At 41.6% G+C, this 19,023-nt stretch overlaps 1 protein-coding gene across 3 annotated transcripts in view; it reads left to right on the top strand.

Annotated features, from left to right (window-relative positions):
- Window positions 1-19,023, top strand: part of ADAMTS16 (ADAM metallopeptidase with thrombospondin type 1 motif 16) — a 107,950-nt gene that overhangs the window by 69,119 nt on the left and 19,808 nt on the right. For all 3 annotated transcript variants that reach the window (XM_036310385.1, XM_036310386.1, XM_036310384.1), the window contains one exon: window positions 2,390-2,516. In XM_036310385.1, the coding sequence (XP_036166278.1) occupies window positions 2,390-2,516 (127 nt within the window). The remainder of the gene's footprint in view (window positions 1-2,389; window positions 2,517-19,023) is intronic.

The raw sequence follows: 19,023 nt of genomic DNA, 5'->3' as shown, positions 1-19,023 counted from the left end.
TATGCATTAGCATGTAGCTTTGAGGAAATTCTTTAGTGAATTGGTTTCTGCTTTTCATCTAATTTAAGGGTGTGTTTTTTGGCATAATTTTGTTATGAAAGTCACTATATATATATATATATATATATATATATATATATATATATATATATATATAATGTTCGTGATGAGAAATAGAAGCTTACATGAAAAGTATAGTAATATAGAATGAGTTTTTTATCAAATGGTCTTGTTCAAAACATTCAGTGAAAAGAAAATGGCTATAAAGTTGTACACTGAAACTCATAGAGAAATAATCTTATTAAAATTGCAGTGTAAGTGACAAGAAACAACATTTCAAAAGAATCTCACAAGACAATGGATGGCTTTTTTATGCTAATACTATAAGAATTTTAAGTACATGTTTAGATTGTTGAAGTTGATTCACTAGAAGACATTTTTAGCTAGAGCCAGTATGGACTATCTGACAAAGAATGGCAAGTACATATTTGCAAATTTAGAAACAAAATAGTAAATACTGTCTGATATTTTAGAAACAAATTTCCACTCGAGCCAATGTATTTCAGCTTTGTGCGTTCTCAGTTTTCATAATTAAGAAAATAATTCAGACAGTACTATATTTAAATATAAAAATGGTACACAAATGAGAACTTGCATAAAATAAGAATCTAATGAATGGAAGAAAAATAATAATGAACTCATATTCTTAATAAAGAAATTAAGAAAAACTGAAAGATTCACAAAAATATCATGGTCTGAAAAGTTAATACTATGTACTTGACATATGTTAATTCTTCCCATTTTGAGCTAAGAATAAAATATTAAAATTATATTTAAATTCTGACATTAAAACATCCTAAGAAAAAAATGTGATTCCCTCTGTACAGTTGGATAGCAAGCTAGTGGCTCTAATGGCAACTGAAAAGCTCCCCACCGCTTCTGTCATTCAAGAACCATTACCAGGGCCCTAGCTGGTAGCTCAACTCATTAGAGCATCGTGCTGAAACACCAAGTTTGCAGGTTTGATCTCCTGTCAGAGCACATACAAGAATTAATCAATGAATGGACAAATAAGTGGAACAACAAATCAGGAATTCCCCCGCTCTCGTGTCCTGGAGTATCTTCTCTCTTCTGATTTTAGGGTCTTCATGCTTGCGAAGGCCCTCAGTATATCCAGCACTCCCTGAAGTAATGACACATGTTTCTCATGGGACAATGTGCATTCATTTGTGTAATATTTTCTAGTTTTCTGTGTAATTTTGCTTAACTGATTGTTTCTAAGGCTTTTGGCAACAGCTGGAATTAATTCTATAGTTAGAAGTATTGAAAACTAGGAGATTTTGATAAAAATTAGAGTCTTTAAGACTGGATACTCCTCTTCCAGATACTTTGGCAAAATGTGGAAATTTCAAAATGCTTTCCAAAGAACTGACCGGGGCTGGTTTCTGAAAAGATAAAGGCAGAACCTGGCCACATTGATCATGACACTCACCACCTCCCAGGGCCAGGATTCAGCTCTGGGCTTTCCAGTTAAAGGGTGTTTTGTCTGACTTTTTTTCACCTTTGAATTGCATACTCTTCTCTCTTATCTATTAATATGGATCACTTTAGAAAATTGGCTTGATTCTGGCATTTCCACAGACTAGGTGATATTTCTTTCTGATAAACAGTTGAGTGATTGTGCGTGCTGTTGAGAAATTCCTTCCCAGATGTGCCCTTAGTCAGAGAAATAATACCTGAGTCTTTGTAAAAGTTCAGCTATATGGCTGAGCAGACCCCATTCCATCAAAGGAAACTCATCTGAAAACATAGTTATCTACCACCTCCTGTAAAAATAGAACTTGGAAATCTTATGTTCTACTGGACATGTGACTGTCTATGTGTATTTTTATTTTCTCAGAATATTTAGATATTTGAAAAATGTCAAAGGAAGGAACATTTAATTTCATTTTTACATCCATTATTGTTTATATGGGCTGAGGAAATAAAATTTAAATTAAAATCTCAAGTATTCTTATCACCTATAAACAGATTTGACCTCAAAAATTAACTCACCAGATGTCAAGTATATACTTGTTGAATAAATAAACACAAGATCTTAACCACTTACTGATTTATCAATATGCAAGACCCATGTTGATTTTAAAGATGTTAAAATGTAGTGGGAAAATGAATGTATCTTAGAACTGATGAAATTCACTAATAAAAGTCATGAGGAATGGTCAGAAAAGTAGAATATCAACAGCTGGCCAATTGGTCAGTAACACAAAGACATTCAAATACAGTAAAGTGTGTGTTTTTTTCTGATGAACTTCATTAGCTCTTCACCTGCCTTATACCATGGGGCATGTCCCTGAGTCTTTATCATGCATCTCACCCTTTCATACAGGGCAGATGACCACCCGAGAAGGTTGCTACAGAGACCTGAGGTTTCAAGTAAATACGTCATTCTGCAATCCCAACACCCGGCCTGCCACAGGGGTGGTGCCTTGCAAAGTATCTGCCTGTCCTCCCAGGTAAGAACCGCCAGGCCATCGGAACTAGTTTCATAGTTTGCAAATATACTTGGGGAGACCTAGGAGCTCCTGTGTCTAAAGGTAGAAGCACTGAGTACCATCACGTAATCCCGACTAGCAAAGAGGCCAAAGTCTCCAGGACTGCCTGAACAAGCGAGCTTTAAAATGTGTCTGGAAAATCTTGTGAATGTCAGTGGAAGTTCTTAGAGTAGCATCCTTTTCGATTTTTACTTTAAGCTGCATGCTGCCAGGGATGATAGTACACTATGGTGATAGTAAAGTTTTAGCTCCCAGCTTTGTGTCTCCTTCCTAGTATTTCTTTTTCTTTTTAAAAAAACGTTATTAGATGTATTGGGCTGACATTGGTTAATACAATTATATAGGTTTCAGGTGTACAATTCTATATTACATCATCTATATATTGTATTATGTATTCATCCCCCAAAGTCAAGTTTCCTTTTCTCACCATATAGTTGACCCCATTTATCTTTTTCTCCCCTCCAGCCCTCTTCCCCTCTGATAATCACCATACTGTTGTCTGTGTCTATGAGTTTTGTTTGTTTGTTGCTTTCAGTTTTATGCCCCACATGTTAGTGAAATCATATGGTTCTTGACTTTTTCCATCTGACTTATTTCATTTAGCATGATATTCTCAAGATTCATCCATGTCATCACAAATGGAAGTATTTCATCTTTTCTGTGGCTTACTGAACGAAGGCTTCCTGGGTTGTCAAGGGTGTGGGGGTGACTGCTGTGCACTGTGCATGCTCACGTGTGAGATGGAGGTGCAGAACACCTGGGCTCTGTCCTTCCATCATGCTGTCCTCAATACTGCTGCCCTTGGATATTTCTTTATTTTTTTTAAATATATTTTTATTGATTTCAGAGAAGAAGGGAGAGGGAGAGAGAGCTAGAAACATCCATGATGAGAGAGAACCACTAATCAGTTGCCTCCTGCATGGCCCCTACTAGGGATCAAGCCCACAACCCAGGCATGTGCCCTTGACCGGAATCGAACCTGGGACCCTTCAGTCCGCAGGCCGACACACTATCCACTGAGCCAAACCAGCTAGGGCTAAATATTTCTAAATAAAGGTCAGGTTTACTGAGATGGTGGCCTGGGAAGGACCCAGGAGGCAGCTGTGGTCCTGCCCTGCTCTCATCAGCCATCATCCCTGAGCACATCCTTAGTCTCTCTGCTCCTCACTTTCTTTATCTTTTCGGGGCTATGTCACATGTAAAATCATCTGAGTAACAAATTTAAGAAATTAAATTCTAACTCCAACTAGAGCTTCAGACAGCCAAGGCACTATGTACAAAATAGTCTTATACATCTTGTTGTAAAGATCCATAAGCTGGGATATGGATCTCAGGTTTGCTGAACTGAGCCTCCCAGCATAAAATTGATGCTTTTCCTGAAGATGGTAAAATAGAGGAGAGCAAGAGGCACTGTCTGCTTTCATCTCTGGCCTGTGTGGGCCCTGGTCACTTGCTCAGGATAGTGATGAGGCCACTTATCAACATTTAAGGGCCAGAGACCTTTCTTCCTACTAGGATGCCTGAATGGGCATCCCTGGAAAGATTCTGTATTCCCAGCCCACCTGCCTTCTCAGGGGCTGGGGACCCACCACTTCAGATTCACTGACCTTGCCTCAGCCAGGATCCCCTGTCCTCCCTCCCAGCAGGATGCCAACAGAAGTGAAACAGGTCCTTCCATGTGTGTCCTGCAAAGACTCTGCCTCCTCCTCCTCCTCCTCCTCTCACCCCTCCATGGGCTGCAACAGGCTTGACTGTAGTGAGCCAGCTCTAGTCACATGGGCAAAGGCAACCTGCAAGGTGGGTGGAGTCCCAGGATGGAGGGTGTCGGAATGAGCAGAGCTACCACACCTTCCTACCAACTCAGGCTTCCTCTTGAAAGGGACATGCCACCTCCCGGGGGTGAGCTCTGGTTACATGGTCTCTGTTGGTGCAGCTAAGCCACTCTCCTAACTTCTATGTGCCTCACCTGTGAAACCTGGGTCCCAGCACTCCATTCTGGCCACCGCCTCTGGTCATGGCAACTCATGTGCTCTCGCATCCAATTGTCCTTACGTCTTCCTGGGGCGCCAGCATTTCCACCCTCCCTGTCCAGGATGTCATGTCCTCTCTCCAGTCCAGAGTCCATGAGTAGTGCTGTCATCCTTCTCTGGAGAGCTGGCTTAACACTTTCTCCCAATTCTTCCCCCTTATCCTTCCCCAGAGACCCAACTTGGCTACATCCATCTTATCACCCATTCCACACTTGGAGCTCAGTTGTTAAATACTGCCAGAAAATGTACAAGCCCCTGTTCTCACTCAAAAAGGTCACCATCTCACATAGCCACCCCAGAATGGCAGCCAATCCTAACACCCTTGACCAGTCATTTCCTCCCTCCCAGGACAGTGATTTGATATTCCCGCCAGCGTCCTCCAGCATTCCTCCTCCCATTCCGCACTCTGGGCCACAGCCAGGAAACGACCACCCTTCCTGCCATGAACAGCCCACCTGGGAGTCCAGCCCTCACACTGCCTTTCCCAGTGGGCTAATGTCCCGCCTCTTCTGAAAGCTCTCCTAGAGCATGTCTCTGCTTCCCCTTTGGTTTCACACTTCTGGATTTCTTTGAAGAAAGATTTTTAAATGGATGTCGGATTTCCCTTATGCTCTGTTGTAAATATGTATATATGTGGAGGTACTAATTTTTCCTCACAGTCACCTGTTCTGCCCATTGCTCTTCTCGCTGGGCCTTCCCTGCAGTTTATCTTTCTGGTTTTGAGGGATCTAGAGCCAGACATTTCTGTGTTCTTCCATGTCCTATATTCTATACTTATCTCATTCAGGTCCAATGTTATAGGTAAACTAGAGGCCTGGTGCACAAAAATTTGTGCACTCGGGGGGGAGAGGGAGCCCCTCAGCCCGGCCTGTGCCTTTTCGCAGTCTGGGATCCCTCGGGGGATAACGACCTGCTGGCTTAGGCCTGCTCCCGAGTGGCAGAGGGCAGACCCAATCCCTAGGTGCAGCCCCTGGTCGGGCTCAGAGCAGGGCTTATTGGGGAGTTGGGGCGCCACCCCCTGTGATGCACAGAGCAGGGCAGATCGGGAGGTTGCAATGCCACCCTCAGTCACGCTCAGGGTAGGGCTGATTGGGGGGTTGGGGCACCGCCCCTTGTCACACTCAAGGCAGGGTCAATGGGGAGGTTGCGGCGCCACCCCCTGTCACGCACAGAGCAGGGCCAATCAGGGGGTTGGGGCGCTGCCCCCTGTCACACACAGAGCAGGGCTGATCAGGGGGTTGGGGCGCCTCCACTGTCACACTCAGAGCAGGGCCAATGGGGAGGTTATGGCTCTACCCCGTCACACACAGAGCAGGGCCCGTGTGGGGGGCGGGGGGCGCAGTTGGGGCGCCGCACCCTGTCACACACAGAGCTGCAGGGGGATCAGGGGGTTGGGGAGCTCCCCCCTAACAGGCACAGAGCAGGGCTGATCAGGGGGTTGGGGTGCCTTCTCCTGTCACAAACAGAGCAGGGTGGATAGGGAGGTTGTGGCCCCGCCCGCTGTCACACACAGAGCCGCAGGGCGATCACGCCCCCTGTCACGCTGATCCTGGTGCCAGGAGGCCTCGCGGCTCCACTGATCCCAGTGCTGGGAGGCATATTACCCTTTTACTATATAGGATAGAGCCCTGGTGCATGAGTGGGGGCCAACTGGTTTGCCCTGAAGGGTGTCCTGGATCAGGGTGGGGGTCTCCACTGGGGTGCCTGGCCAGCCTGGATGAGGGTATGATGGCTGTTTGCAGCTGGTCACACACCCTTCAAAGTGGGGGTCCCTACTGGGGTGCCTGGCCAGTTTGGGTGAGGGGCTGAGGGCTGTTTTCGGGCTGGCAGGTGACTGAAGCTCCCAACCACTCCTTTTTTTCTTTTTTCTTTTTATTCTGGGCCAGCTTTAGCTCTGAGGCTTGGCTCCAGCTCTTAGGCCTCTGCTGCTGAAAGCAGGTATCTGGTTTGTTTGGGTTCTATAATCGAAACACTGTTTCAACTCCAGCTCTGAGATCCCGGCTGGCTGAAAGCAGGTTTCTGGGGGGTTTTTTAGCTTCTATATTTGTGACAATGTTTCAAACTGCAAGCTCAGAGGCCGGCAGTGGCAGGCAGGGAACGTTAGAGTCCTCCGTCACTGAAGCAAGCAAGCCTCATGTTCACTTCAAGCTGCCTGGCTGCCGGCCGCCATCTCGGCTGGCAGTTAATTTGCATATCACCCTGATTAGCCAATGGGAAGGGTAGCGGATGTATGGCTAATTACCATGTTTCTCTTTTATTAGATAGGATTCTAGTAAGAGCTCTGTGTCCTGAAAGGAAAGGCATTATTCCGGGAGGAAGGGTCTGTCTGGGGAAGCTGAACCTGCTGTATGGGAGCAGCCGGTAGAAAACACACTGAGAACTCACCAGAGTCACCTAAGAAAAACCCAGAGGCCACTTCTTAACTCTTTGATTTATATGTCTCCCATTTTTGAATATATGCATATTCTCCTAAAAGAAAGTTTTGGGAGATGATATAAATCCCAGCTAGAAACCTACTGCTATGCTTTCCTCCTGGGAGAGAATTCAGAGGACACCCCAGATAGTAGCAGGGGCTGGAGGGCTAGTAGCCCCAGAGGTTCCTATGGTTCAGGTGGGACAAATATCCTGGCTCCCATTCCACACCGCTGCTTAGAGTGGACTTAGTGGGCCTGGGTGATGCCGAACAGAATATGGTACGTGCTAGGCAGAATGTGTGTGGTTAAAGGTGTGGGCTGTGTTGTCACCAACCTGGGTGCAAACCCCCTTTGTCTGCACGGCTTCTACATAATCTAGGGAATACAGGGAAGTATATGCTGAGGAAATCCACATAAATGCTCTTAGCACAGCACATGTGCTAAATACACAATAAATCTTGGCTGTTTTAATTTTGCTGTAAAAGGAGAAACAAATTCACATCAGTTACTTATTTAGTCTGTGAAGCAAAACTATCAATGACGAAGCACAGAAGAATGAACCTATATTATATATATTAATCCTCGTGGAGTTTTGTTTTAACAATTGAATTGGGAAAATAGATCTTAATTTAAAAAGTTGCTTTGTTTCCCTCTGAGATGCGAGATACATTTCTCTCTTGCCCAGAATACCGACAATATTTTGTTCCTGATTAAGTGGGCAGAAAGCCCCAGTTTTATATTTCAGAACATGAGAGCGTGTTTTTCTTATTAGAGCCTGTCTCTGTTGAGGTGTGGGGCCCTCTCCAAGCCCTGGTGTCCTGCGGTGTCCCTCTAGTGGCCTCCCAAAGCCAGAGTGACTGCAATAGCTCATTCTCTCACATCTCGCTCAGTGGACAGGATGGCCGGATACAGCGGAGTGCAATCTGGTGTTCCATGTCCCATGTGTAGGAGGGTCCCAAAAGGATTGGGGAGCGGGATCTTGAAAACATCTTAACCCACAGCCTTCTCATTTATACTTTAAATAAAAAAGAAAAGCTGCTCTTTTGATTCGAACCTCTGACCTCCTGCATCAGCGTCCAAATGGCATGCCTGGGCAGTGTCTAAGGCTCACACAACTGGAGCGCTGGCAAGCTCCTGGGTCATTAGCAGGATGGGCGTCCCAGGACATGAATCTCTGCAGGGGGCAGAGTACTAGGAATCCAGGGGTCTCCTTGCTGGAGGAAGATGATCTTAAAAAGTCTGGTTGGCTCCAGCCCACAGGAGCATCATGGCTAAATGACAGGGCTTAGGCAATTCCCAGCTGCTCCTCTGGAAGGCAGCTGAGTAGACACATAACCCCAGGTCTTTCCTCCTCGCACCAGGCAAGGCTGGCTGGGCAGTGACCTCGGAACAGACTAGCAGTGCACAGCAACCACCCTCCCTCCACCCATAGCTCAGCTGCCTCCATCTTCATTTTAGCATGAATCAGGCATTTTTATCTCTTGCTTTTGAAACACGAACTATAAATCACACAGATATTTATTTCCTTTCTCTTTCTCAGTTTATCTAAGTGGAGTGGCTCCTTGTGTCATTTATCTTAACTAGCTCGTTTTCAAAGCATAAACCCATAGGATGTGTGCTTTCCTGGACAGTGGATTGAAGATTCAAGAGGAAATGCTTTCCAGATGCTAAAAGGATACTCTTCCCCTCCCTGCAGTATTCTTCTAGGAATGCAGAGGAAGAATTTAGATGAAAAATATTGCGATCAAATGCCTTGTTTTCTCTTCATAGGAATCCATACAAAAGTACCCTCTCTCTGTGCTCCTCTGCACATGATCTTTGGATGGTCCTATTATCGTTGCCTATCCCGTGGTGCCTCCTTACAAACCCGTTAGCAGAATGGTTTCATTCTGTGGACTGGAACCTATCGGCAATGTTTCACTTGAGGCCAGTTTTCTTTTTGGTTTTCATGTTGTATTTCTAAGAGAAAGGAAAGATGTGGGTCAGGTATAGGGTGGCTGTTTGAATATTTAATTGAATATTGAACAAGGATATGTAATCATTCTGTTCATTTAAAATTGTTTATTTAAAACTCTTCTTTAGACATCACCTTGAAAGGTGTTGATTTGCAAACATCTCTCCCATGTAGCCCCATCTGTGATGAATGTCCATATTCAGTCATGTTTCCCACCAGAATCCTCCTCCTTTTTGCCCACCTCTCTACCCCACCTTTATAAGAGTTTCACTAAATAAAAACTTTAAAATCTCTGACCTTACAGGACTAGGAAATGTGAGTAGATAAGTACAGTGACACATGTAACCTTGAAAGAGCTTTGGCTTAAGAAGCTTAAGAAGGAAATCAAACTAATTGACTTCCGAACTTGATATAGGAGTTTAATAATTTATTTTGCAATTCACCTTAGCATTTGCTTAAGAATTCAGGTTAGTTTGGGTTGACATGTTGATGTGTTGTCATTCCCATGTTACCTGTGAACCATGATTTTGTTAAGCATTTCCACCAGTTGTGAGACCTGAGAATCTTCCCTTGGAGAGTTGTTAAGGACTAGAAGGAAAATAAGACTTATGCATTAACTTTATCAGGTGGTATGAGATTTTTCTGACAGGTCTGAATATGATTACTACATCTTAGAATTTTCTCATTCCCCACCCCCACTCCTACTTGGGTTTCTGCTTAAACAGTTCTTATTTTCTTTGTGAAGTTTCCAATAAATGTTACATATCTTTCATTGCATTTTTATGGGCATGCATAGATTTTTAAACAATATTCCCAGAGCCAAAGAGATTCTCAAACTAACTTGTTTAGATGAATTACATTTTCAATTAAAACACCACTTTTAGGACAAGACCTCATTTTGATGCAGGAGTAGTGTTGCAAAATAAAAAATATGACACATGAGAGTATAAAACTTTTTTATGTGCAACTTGATTTGTTTTCCTATAGGTTCCATATAAGTTCAGGGCAAAACAACCTGAAGCAGAAAAAAATTCTTCATATGCTTCTGACTGTGGTCACCAGGAATGCCATGGTCACAAAGGAAAGACCACAGTCTCCTACAATATTTACATCTGTCTGGATCCAATGCAAAACAGGAATCCACGTGAAAATTCCACCTCCACCTTCAGCTGCCACATTACTGTAGTCTTGTTACACTTTTATGTCAAACAAAATTCCAACAATAAGAGATTTTTAAATTTCTGATGTGATATTACATATTTTCTTAATTTAAAAAAGAACTAAAGAAAAAAAATAAAAAGAACTAAAGAAAAGGATCCATATAAATTCTCAAAATTCAACATTTAATGAATTCTAGGTGATTGCTTCTGACATCTATTTTCAATTTTTATTGTATTTAGTAACAACATGCAGATAATTTTAAAAGGCATATTGTATTTTAAAATTCACTATGAGAAATCATCATCCCTGCTGCAACCGTCACCCCACTCCCAGTCCCACTAACCCAAGGCAACAATTTCAGTTACTTTGTCTCTTTCCTCTGGTATGTGTTCTAATATTTCTAAATAGTATGCATAATTATCATTTTTCTATTTTTCTAAAAAAATTAAAATATATTTCTTTATTGATTTCAGAGTGGAAGGAAGAGGGAGAGATAGAAACGTCAGTGATAAGAGAGAATTATTGATTGGCTGCCTCCTGCACACCCCCCACTGGGGACTGAGCCCGCAACCCGGGCATGTGCCCTTGGCCAGAATCGAACCTGGGACCCTTCAGTCCACAGGCCAACGCCTCATCCACTGAGCCAAACTGGCCAGGGCATCATTTTTCTATTTATTGGTTTTAGAGATTATTCTCTTATTTGTCATAGAGAAGATATAGCCCTTTTGCTTCACTTTTTATGACTCACATCACTTTTAATACCAACTTCCTTGGCTTCCATTTTTCCAATATGTTGACATTCCATTATTATACACTATTCACATCTTTATTATCAGTCCTTGCTGGCTAAGTAGGATATCCTGATTCTGTCTTTCTGTATATAAAATTTCATTTTCCAAAAGTTAACTGCCTGAATTTTGTCTGCTTGGGTTTTATATATTTACAGTGTATGGATTCATTTAACCAATATCAGTTGGATGTCTCCTGTGTGTCAGGCACTTGGTATACATTAGTGAGTGAACAAAGATCCCTGTCTTTGAGGAGCTTATTGGGGGAGAGATACATCAGCAATAAGCATAAGATATTTTTAAATGATGGCCCATTTTGGAAGGTGATAAGAGCTGTGGATTAAAAGGAAAACTAGGGAAAGACAGAGGAGGTGGGAGTGGTGAGATCAGGAGGTGCAGAGTGTGGGTGCCCCTCATAGAGAACAGGACAAGGAGGAGGTGAGAACTTCATAGGCTTCTCACAGCTCTCCCCCCACGGTCAGACATGTCAGAAGACCTCTCAGTTGGTTTTTCTTTGGGGTCCTCATCCCTGGGGCCACCATTCTTGTCTCACCTTGAACCTGTTGTGCTGGGACTCCCTCTGTTTCTCTGTGAAATGGAATAGTGTTTCCTGTTACCAGGCCACGTCCTGTCTTTGTTTACACCACATTCAGGGAACAACCTCTTTCCACTGTCTGAGAAAGTTTCCGGGAGCTGAATTTCCTCAGCTTCGCCAGTGACAGAGAGTCTGAGAACAGAGTTCAGGGGGGAAATTCACTCTCCCTTGGAGTTTTATGGGCATGACATCATTGACTTCCATCTCCTGCGGCTGCCAAGGAGTCTGCTGCTATTCTGATTACGTTTACCTCCTCCTTTTTGGAAGCCTTAGGGTCTTTTATTTATTCTTGGGTTACCAATGTGCTTTAATCTCATTGTATCTTCATTCATTTGCTGAGTCCATATGGGCCCTTTCAGTGTAGGGGGAGAAAAGGTTTTAATACTATTCTCCTTCATTCTTTATATTCTTGCCTCCTGAATTCCTCATATATTAGATTCATGTTTTAATGTTCTTATGTTTTCTTTTCAAATTCCATCCCTTTATCTTTTTGTTTGGGGAGATTTTTATTATCTTACAGATTTCCTGCTCTTTGTTGCTCTTTGTTTAATACCTGACAACAGATGTTTTCTTACTTTTGTGGTCTTTGATTGTAACCTTTCTTTTAAAGCATCTTGCTCTTCTCTTTATTTGAAAATACAATTATTGTTCTTCCTTTACTTCTGTCGTTCTTTCTCTTTCTCTATTTCCCCTCCCCCGCCACTCTTCCTCTCTCCTCTTACCTGCAGAGCCTATTCCCTTCATTTTCCTTTTTCTACTAGTTGGTTGGTGGGTTTTTCTGTTGTCTTTCATGCTGAGATCTTCTTCCAAAGCCTAGCTGTGCTTGCCTTTCAATTTGTTTCTAACTTTTGATTTATGTTTTTCTCCTTTTTCATTCCTCTGATTATTTAGAAGGCATACAGTATATTTCTAATCTTACTTTAGTTACCTATACAATTTTAAATAATGTGCTTAAGCTACGCTTTTATGATTTATCAACTTACAAATTAGCACATTTCTATTATCTTACAGATTTAAAATAGGCAACTAGCACATTTCTACTCCTTTTATTCTCTACTAGAGGCCCGATGTACAAAATACATGTGAGGGCCTCAGCCCTCACAGCCCTGGCTTTGTCCAGAAGGTCGTCCAGAAGGACGTCTGGAAGGTCATTCAGCTGTCCGGTCTAAGCATAATATGGTTTTATTATTATAGATTTCTCACACTTCAGGCTCCAGTCTTTGTCATAAGTGCTTGCAGGTTTCTCATTTCAATTTACTTTAATATAAAATAATTATTATTATTTACATATTATATGTTATATACCTGTATTCTTTCAATAATGATAGAATGGTATCCTGTGTTATAATCTTGACCACAGTTGTATAAGCTTAATTATCTATTTTAATGGATCCAAGGACCTTACCAGTCTTCATACAATAGCATTCTCATTCTTGAGTTCAATAGTTTAAATCTTTTCCTCATCAACAGGCGTATGTCTTGAGGAGATTTTTAAAGAAGGATCTTCTAACTCCTTGCATATCTGGGAATGTCTTTCTGTTGCTTCTCTTCTCACTTCCTTTAATGCCATCCTGTCATCTTATCTCTTCCTTGATGTCTTGCTTCATGGAATTTTTACTCTCTTTTAAATTTTCTGATAGTGTAATCTATTTTGTAAAATTGTATTTGATAAAGTAAGTCTTCTTCCAGAATATTTTATTATTTTCTTCATCTTTCTTTTGAGTGCTATATATCTTTTTTACATGTGTCTTTTAGTGGGGGGAGGGTTCCTCTATAATCTTCACATGTAAGGTTCCTTTTTCCCAGTTCAGTTCCGACATGGGCATTTGCATATAATCCTTTTATAGACCTAAATGGAGCTGGTCTCTTTCCTTCTGGCCTTGTTCCTGCAGTGTACGCTTTTCAAGTGCTTTCTGGAGCAAATACAAATGATTTGTTATGTGAGTAGTCTTTGTTTCAATTCTTTTGATAACTTCACAACTTCTCAGCCATTTATTTGCTTTTGGGAAAAGGAATCTCTGCACTCCCTCACTTGCATCATCTTTCCAAAACCTCTACCTCAATTTTTAAATTTAAAAAAGAATTTCAGAGAGATGTGCTTTCTTTATGAAGCTATTGAAGAATGTCCCACACCCATCAATATTTGTGTGGCCTACATGTGGTTACCAAAGACATTAACTTGGAATATGGTCTGTTGATCATCAACAGCATTATTTATCTTTTTTTTTTAATAAATAATTCTTTATTGTTCAGATTATTACAGATGTTCCTCTTTTTACCCCCATAGCTCCCCTCCACCTGGTTCCCACCCCACCCCATGCCCTTACCCCCTGCCACTGTCCTCATTCATAGGTGTAAGATTTTTGTCCGATCTCTTCCTGCACCCCCCTTCCCCCCTCCCCCCAAGAATTGTCAGTCCACTCCCTTTCTATGCCCCTGCTTCTATTATAGTCACCAGTTTATTCTGACTTAATTTTTAGGTTCACTTGTTGATAGGTATTTATTTGTTGTCACTTTGTAGTTCATAAATTTTATCTTTACCTTTTTCTTCTTCCTCTTCTTAAAGAATATCCTTCACCATTTCATATAATCCTGGTTTGGTGGTGATGAACTCCTTTAGCTTTTTCTTGTCTGTGAAGCTCTTTATCTTACCTTCAATTCTACATGATAGCTTTGCTGGGTAGAGTAATCTTGGTTGTAGGTTCTTGCTATTCATCACTTTGAATATTTCTTGCCACTCCCTTCTGGCCTGCATGGTTTCTGTTGAGAAATCAGCTGAAAGTCGTATGGGTACTCCCTTGTAGGTAACTGACTGTTTTTCTCTTGCTGCTTTTAAGATTATCTCTTTGTCTTTTGCCCTTGGCATTTTAATTATGATGTGTCTTGGTGTGGTCCTCTTTGGATTCCTCTTGTTTGGGGTTCTCTTCACTTTCTGGACTTGTAAGTCTATTTCTTTCATCAGGTGGGGGAAGTTTTCTGTCATGATTTCTTCTAATAGGCTTTTAGTATCTTGCTCTCTCTCTTCTTCTGTCACCCCGATAATTCGGATGTTGGTACGTTTGAAGTTGTCCCAGAGGCTCCTTACACTATCTTTATATTTTTGGATTCTTTTTTCGTTTTGCTTTTCCAGATGGGTGTTTTTTGCTTCTTCATATTTCAAATCTTTGACTTGATTCTTGGGATCCTCTAGTCTTCTGTTGGATCTCTGTATATTATTTTTAATTTCAGTCAGTCTATGTTTAATTTCTGACTGGTCCTTTTCCATTTTTTTGGCATTCTCATTAAGATCCTTGAAGGTCTCACTAAGTTCCTCGGAGGTTCATAGAAGATTCTTGAGTAACCTTATAACCTTATGGTTTTGAACTCTATGTCCTCCATTAGTTTGCTTTCCTCCATTTCTTTCATTTGTGATATGTTTCTTTGTCTTCGCATTTTTGGCTGACTGAGAGGACCCTCTGTGTCTATAGTGGAAGAACTGCTGTGCTGGAGACACCCTTATGGGACAGGACTTGCTTCAGTGGGGCTTTGGTGCTCCCTGAGTCTGCTTCTTGAGTGTGTCCCTTTTGGATGTGAGGAGTTGAAATCTGGTATCTGACCAGGGGTACCCTGGCTCCTGGATCTCCAAGTCAACCACTGTGTGAGTCCACCCAGCAGGAGTGACAGCAATACCAGCAGATTTCTCCTCTTTGTTTGGGGTTTGGAAGTTTTGGAGCTCTCTGACCCAGCTGCAGTTTTTTAGGTTAGGCTGCAAAAAAGTGCAGGTAATTCCTTTGCGCAGCTGCACACTGTTTGGGTGGGGATGTAAATTGAGTGGGGCGGGGTCTCAGAGAATCACCAGGGCAGAGCAAACAGCAATGGCTGTCCTCAGCATCTCCACATCTCTGCATCCTTCTGAGTCCCTCCGCGTCCCTGAGTCCCGCGCCCCCACAGCAACAATGATGCCTACAAGCAGCTCTGCGAGAAAGCCACCCTCGCTTTCCGACCTGCTGCAAGACAGTCCAGTTTCTCCCCGTAGGAGTATGGGACCCCAGAATCTCACCTTAAATGAGCTCAATGCATTGGAGAGCTTGTATCGCCTTACAATTGAAAAAAACCGCGCATCCAGGTGCAGCCTGCCTCACGCCCCTTTGTACCTCTGTTCTTGGCACCTCTGCACCTCCTACCCGGTCTTAATGTGCTTCTTTCTTTCCTTCTAGTTGTAGAACTTCCACTCGGCCAGCTTTCATGTGGTTCTGGATGATAGCTGTTTTGTCTTATAGTTTCAATGTTGTTGTCAGGGGCAGCACGTATAGGTTTATACCTTATGCCGCCATCTTGGTTCTCACATTATTTATCTTTGCAGAGGATTCTGCCATCTGTTTGCAGCAAAGAATGCTTATGAAGGGTTTCTCCAGAATTGGCAGTCAGTCACACTATCCTAGTGGCCATTGTGGCCCATATTTGTGGTTTGTCCCAAGTTTGGTGGGACTCAGATGATCCAGAGCACAGGCATCAGGTCAGGACACCTGCACTGGAATCCTGACTCCTCCATGTGCTCCTGTATATCCTTCTGCACATTACTTAGTATTTCTGCACCTCAGTTTTCATCTCTGAAATGGATATAATAATAATACCTACCATGTAAATGTTTGTGTGAATTAAAGAGTCAACAGAAATAGAGCACCTCATTAAATACTAGCCATCCATCATTACTGACTGGTATTATTGGAACTCAGTAGACTAGAGGGATTTAGGATTGAATTCATCAGCCTGGATTGTCTGACTGTAGATTATTAAGGACTTGGAATATATGTATATGTATATTGGTTTCTTGAGGACAAGGAGATTTTTCAGAGCCTGTCCAATGTCATTTAATACCTATTAGATTGTAATACACAGGACACCTGCATTCAGCCCTCCACTGGTCTCACTGTTTTCAGTTGCCTACACTAGTTATTCTTCAGGAAACCTTTTTATTTTGTTCAAAGAACTGGATTTCCCACAGATCTTTTCCTGTGTCTGTGAAGGCAAATGCAATTCTCTCATGGCTACTTGTGCAAATGTAGACCTTACATCATAGGGTCAGTTAGAGCAAAATATCATAGTACTGTCTAAACTACCAGACGGTGTTTTTATGTTCTGCATATGATATTTTGGCATATTATTATAAATGCTACACTGGTTGGCTGATGTCCCAATTTGAGTCATTTTAAACAGCTGATCTAGAGAATGAGATCTTTAAATATAGGGTTTTTTTTCTCTATCCCAACTCATTGTAAGAATATGGAGCATAGTATAAACTATTTAAATATAAAGAGTATTTTCTCATGTCAATGTACATTGGATCATTAGGTTCTTTTGCAACATAGGCTAATAAATTATACCAATTATAATACAGCAAATATGATTAATTAGATACCAGTATAGTACATTCCTCCTCACACCCCTTTCGTCTTCTTGCATCATTGTTGTTAAGAGCAGTAGATAATATGACATTCACAACATGATTCATCTGATCATTTTTGTGATCTACTATTTGAAGCTTTACAATGGAGAGTTGATGCCAAAGAATATGACAATATTTAACTAACTAAGTAACTCGCTACATTATTTAATAGTTAATTAAAACTATTTTTAAGAGCATCACAACCATTTAGTATTTATGAATACATAAGACCCATCAGATGGGAAAGAAATTCAACCAAGAGAATGAAAAATAACTAATCTGTGGATGTGTTGAAGAATGAATGCGACTGTAAAAGGTAGTTTCATAGGGATGGGAGCCGGAGGTTACAGAAATATTATTCTAGTTACTCTGTGTGTTCATTTTCTGGTTCTGATTAATCTCCTGCAAGTGCCACAGTGAGAACTCCTTCCTGCAGAGAATGGAATGTTCCAACCTCACCAAGAAAGATGACCCCAGCATCAAATGTTAACTGTATACTTTTGGCAACCACCTGACCTAAAAGAATCAATGGCCAGAAAAATCATCTACAGCATGTGGTACCTTCACACCTGGACCTCAGTTTGGAAACTGTTTGTCAGCTTAAAAGAAAAACTGTAGAGGTTATTAGAAACTACTGTAAAAGATCAAGTTCTGTTGTCATTTTGTAGGAACTATGGTAAATATTCACGTTATGTCTCATGTTCCCCATCATTCATTTGTCATCAGTGCTTTCATGAGTTTAGGGGGGAAAAATCAAGGAAATGAGATTCTAGTTTTGTTTGGTTTTCAATGTGGCTAGTTCATAGACTCAGGTAGTATAACCGCATGATCGTGATATTCTTACTGTCTCTCTCTTTACTACTTGATTGCAAAGAATGTGTCTGAAACTCTGGGCAGGATACTGACCTTGAGTCTATCCATGGTGTCAATTTGCTTGCAGATCTGATCTGTGTAAAATATGGATTCAATATGTTTCTTTGAGTTCTCTCCTAAAACCAATTGGATTTATGGCAATTCCTGGTAACCTTGGTATATAAACCTTCCATTGATGGCCCTAAGTGACCAATCCCACTTGGCTAGCTGAGTGCATAAGCCGCAGAAACTGAGAGGCTGTGGTCTGGGCTCAAACTGTCCAGATCCACTGGACAAGGCCACCTGGAAAGCATTCTTAGAAAACTGACTCATCAGTCTGGAGAAGCTCATTTCAAAGTATTTATCTAAGAATGAACATCCAAGAAACCCTAAAGCAAAATGCCAGAAAAGCCTGAAACTGTAGAAGGAGTGATGCCATCATTTTAAAATTCTTCTCCTAAAAGGAAGCCCCAGTGAGCAAAGTTCAACTCCTGTAATAGAAGAGGAAGCTGACATTCCTTCCAAAAGAAGAAAAAAAATGAGGATCCAAAGAAAGTGAGTTGGAACACAGTGGTTAGTGAATCTTCCGTGACTTAAATTACACTTTGCACTTTGAGAGATGCTTATTAAACCATCGCCTGTGGGAAGGTCATTTATTTTAAAAGAAAGGAAAAAGAACTACAGTTGTGAAATGTTTAAATTTGTGTTAGACACATAAGCTTTCCCTAGAGCACCACTAATAGGCTCTCTTGAGAGGCAGGAAAAGATATTTCAGATGTTATAGAAACTCTGGGCGACATGATGACTAAGGGAAAATCATTTGGAAAGAGCATGGCCCTACCTAAGTATTTTGACACTGATTCAATATTGAATCATTAAGGACTTTTCAAAACACTAGTCTGTGTGGATATTCAGCCATAAAGTAGAAACACACAACTTTTACCTATAGTAATAAATTCTACACTTAGGTGCATATAAAATAGAGACACATACCAAATTTTGCAACTGTCTAATTAAGATATGTAATGCCCATAAAATTCCTAAATATATACATTTTTCCTAGGACATTTTAGAGCTAAACAATATTAGGTAACTATCTCACATCAATATTAGGTAACTTTCCCCCAGCTAAACAGCTAGCCTTGTAGAAGTGCTCATTCATTGAACAGCACACAGCAGAGGGAGTCGTCCCTCCCCCGGCCCCTGCCCTGGCCCTGCCACTTACCAGCTGTGTGACCTTGATCATCAA

The sequence above is a fragment of the Myotis myotis genome, unplaced genomic scaffold (assembly GCF_014108235.1).
Source record: "Myotis myotis isolate mMyoMyo1 unplaced genomic scaffold, mMyoMyo1.p scaffold_m19_p_5, whole genome shotgun sequence".
NCBI lineage: Eukaryota > Metazoa > Chordata > Mammalia > Chiroptera > Vespertilionidae > Myotis > Myotis myotis.
The sequence above is the reverse complement of the archived record's forward strand: the minus strand, read 5'-3'. Positions and strand labels throughout refer to the sequence as shown.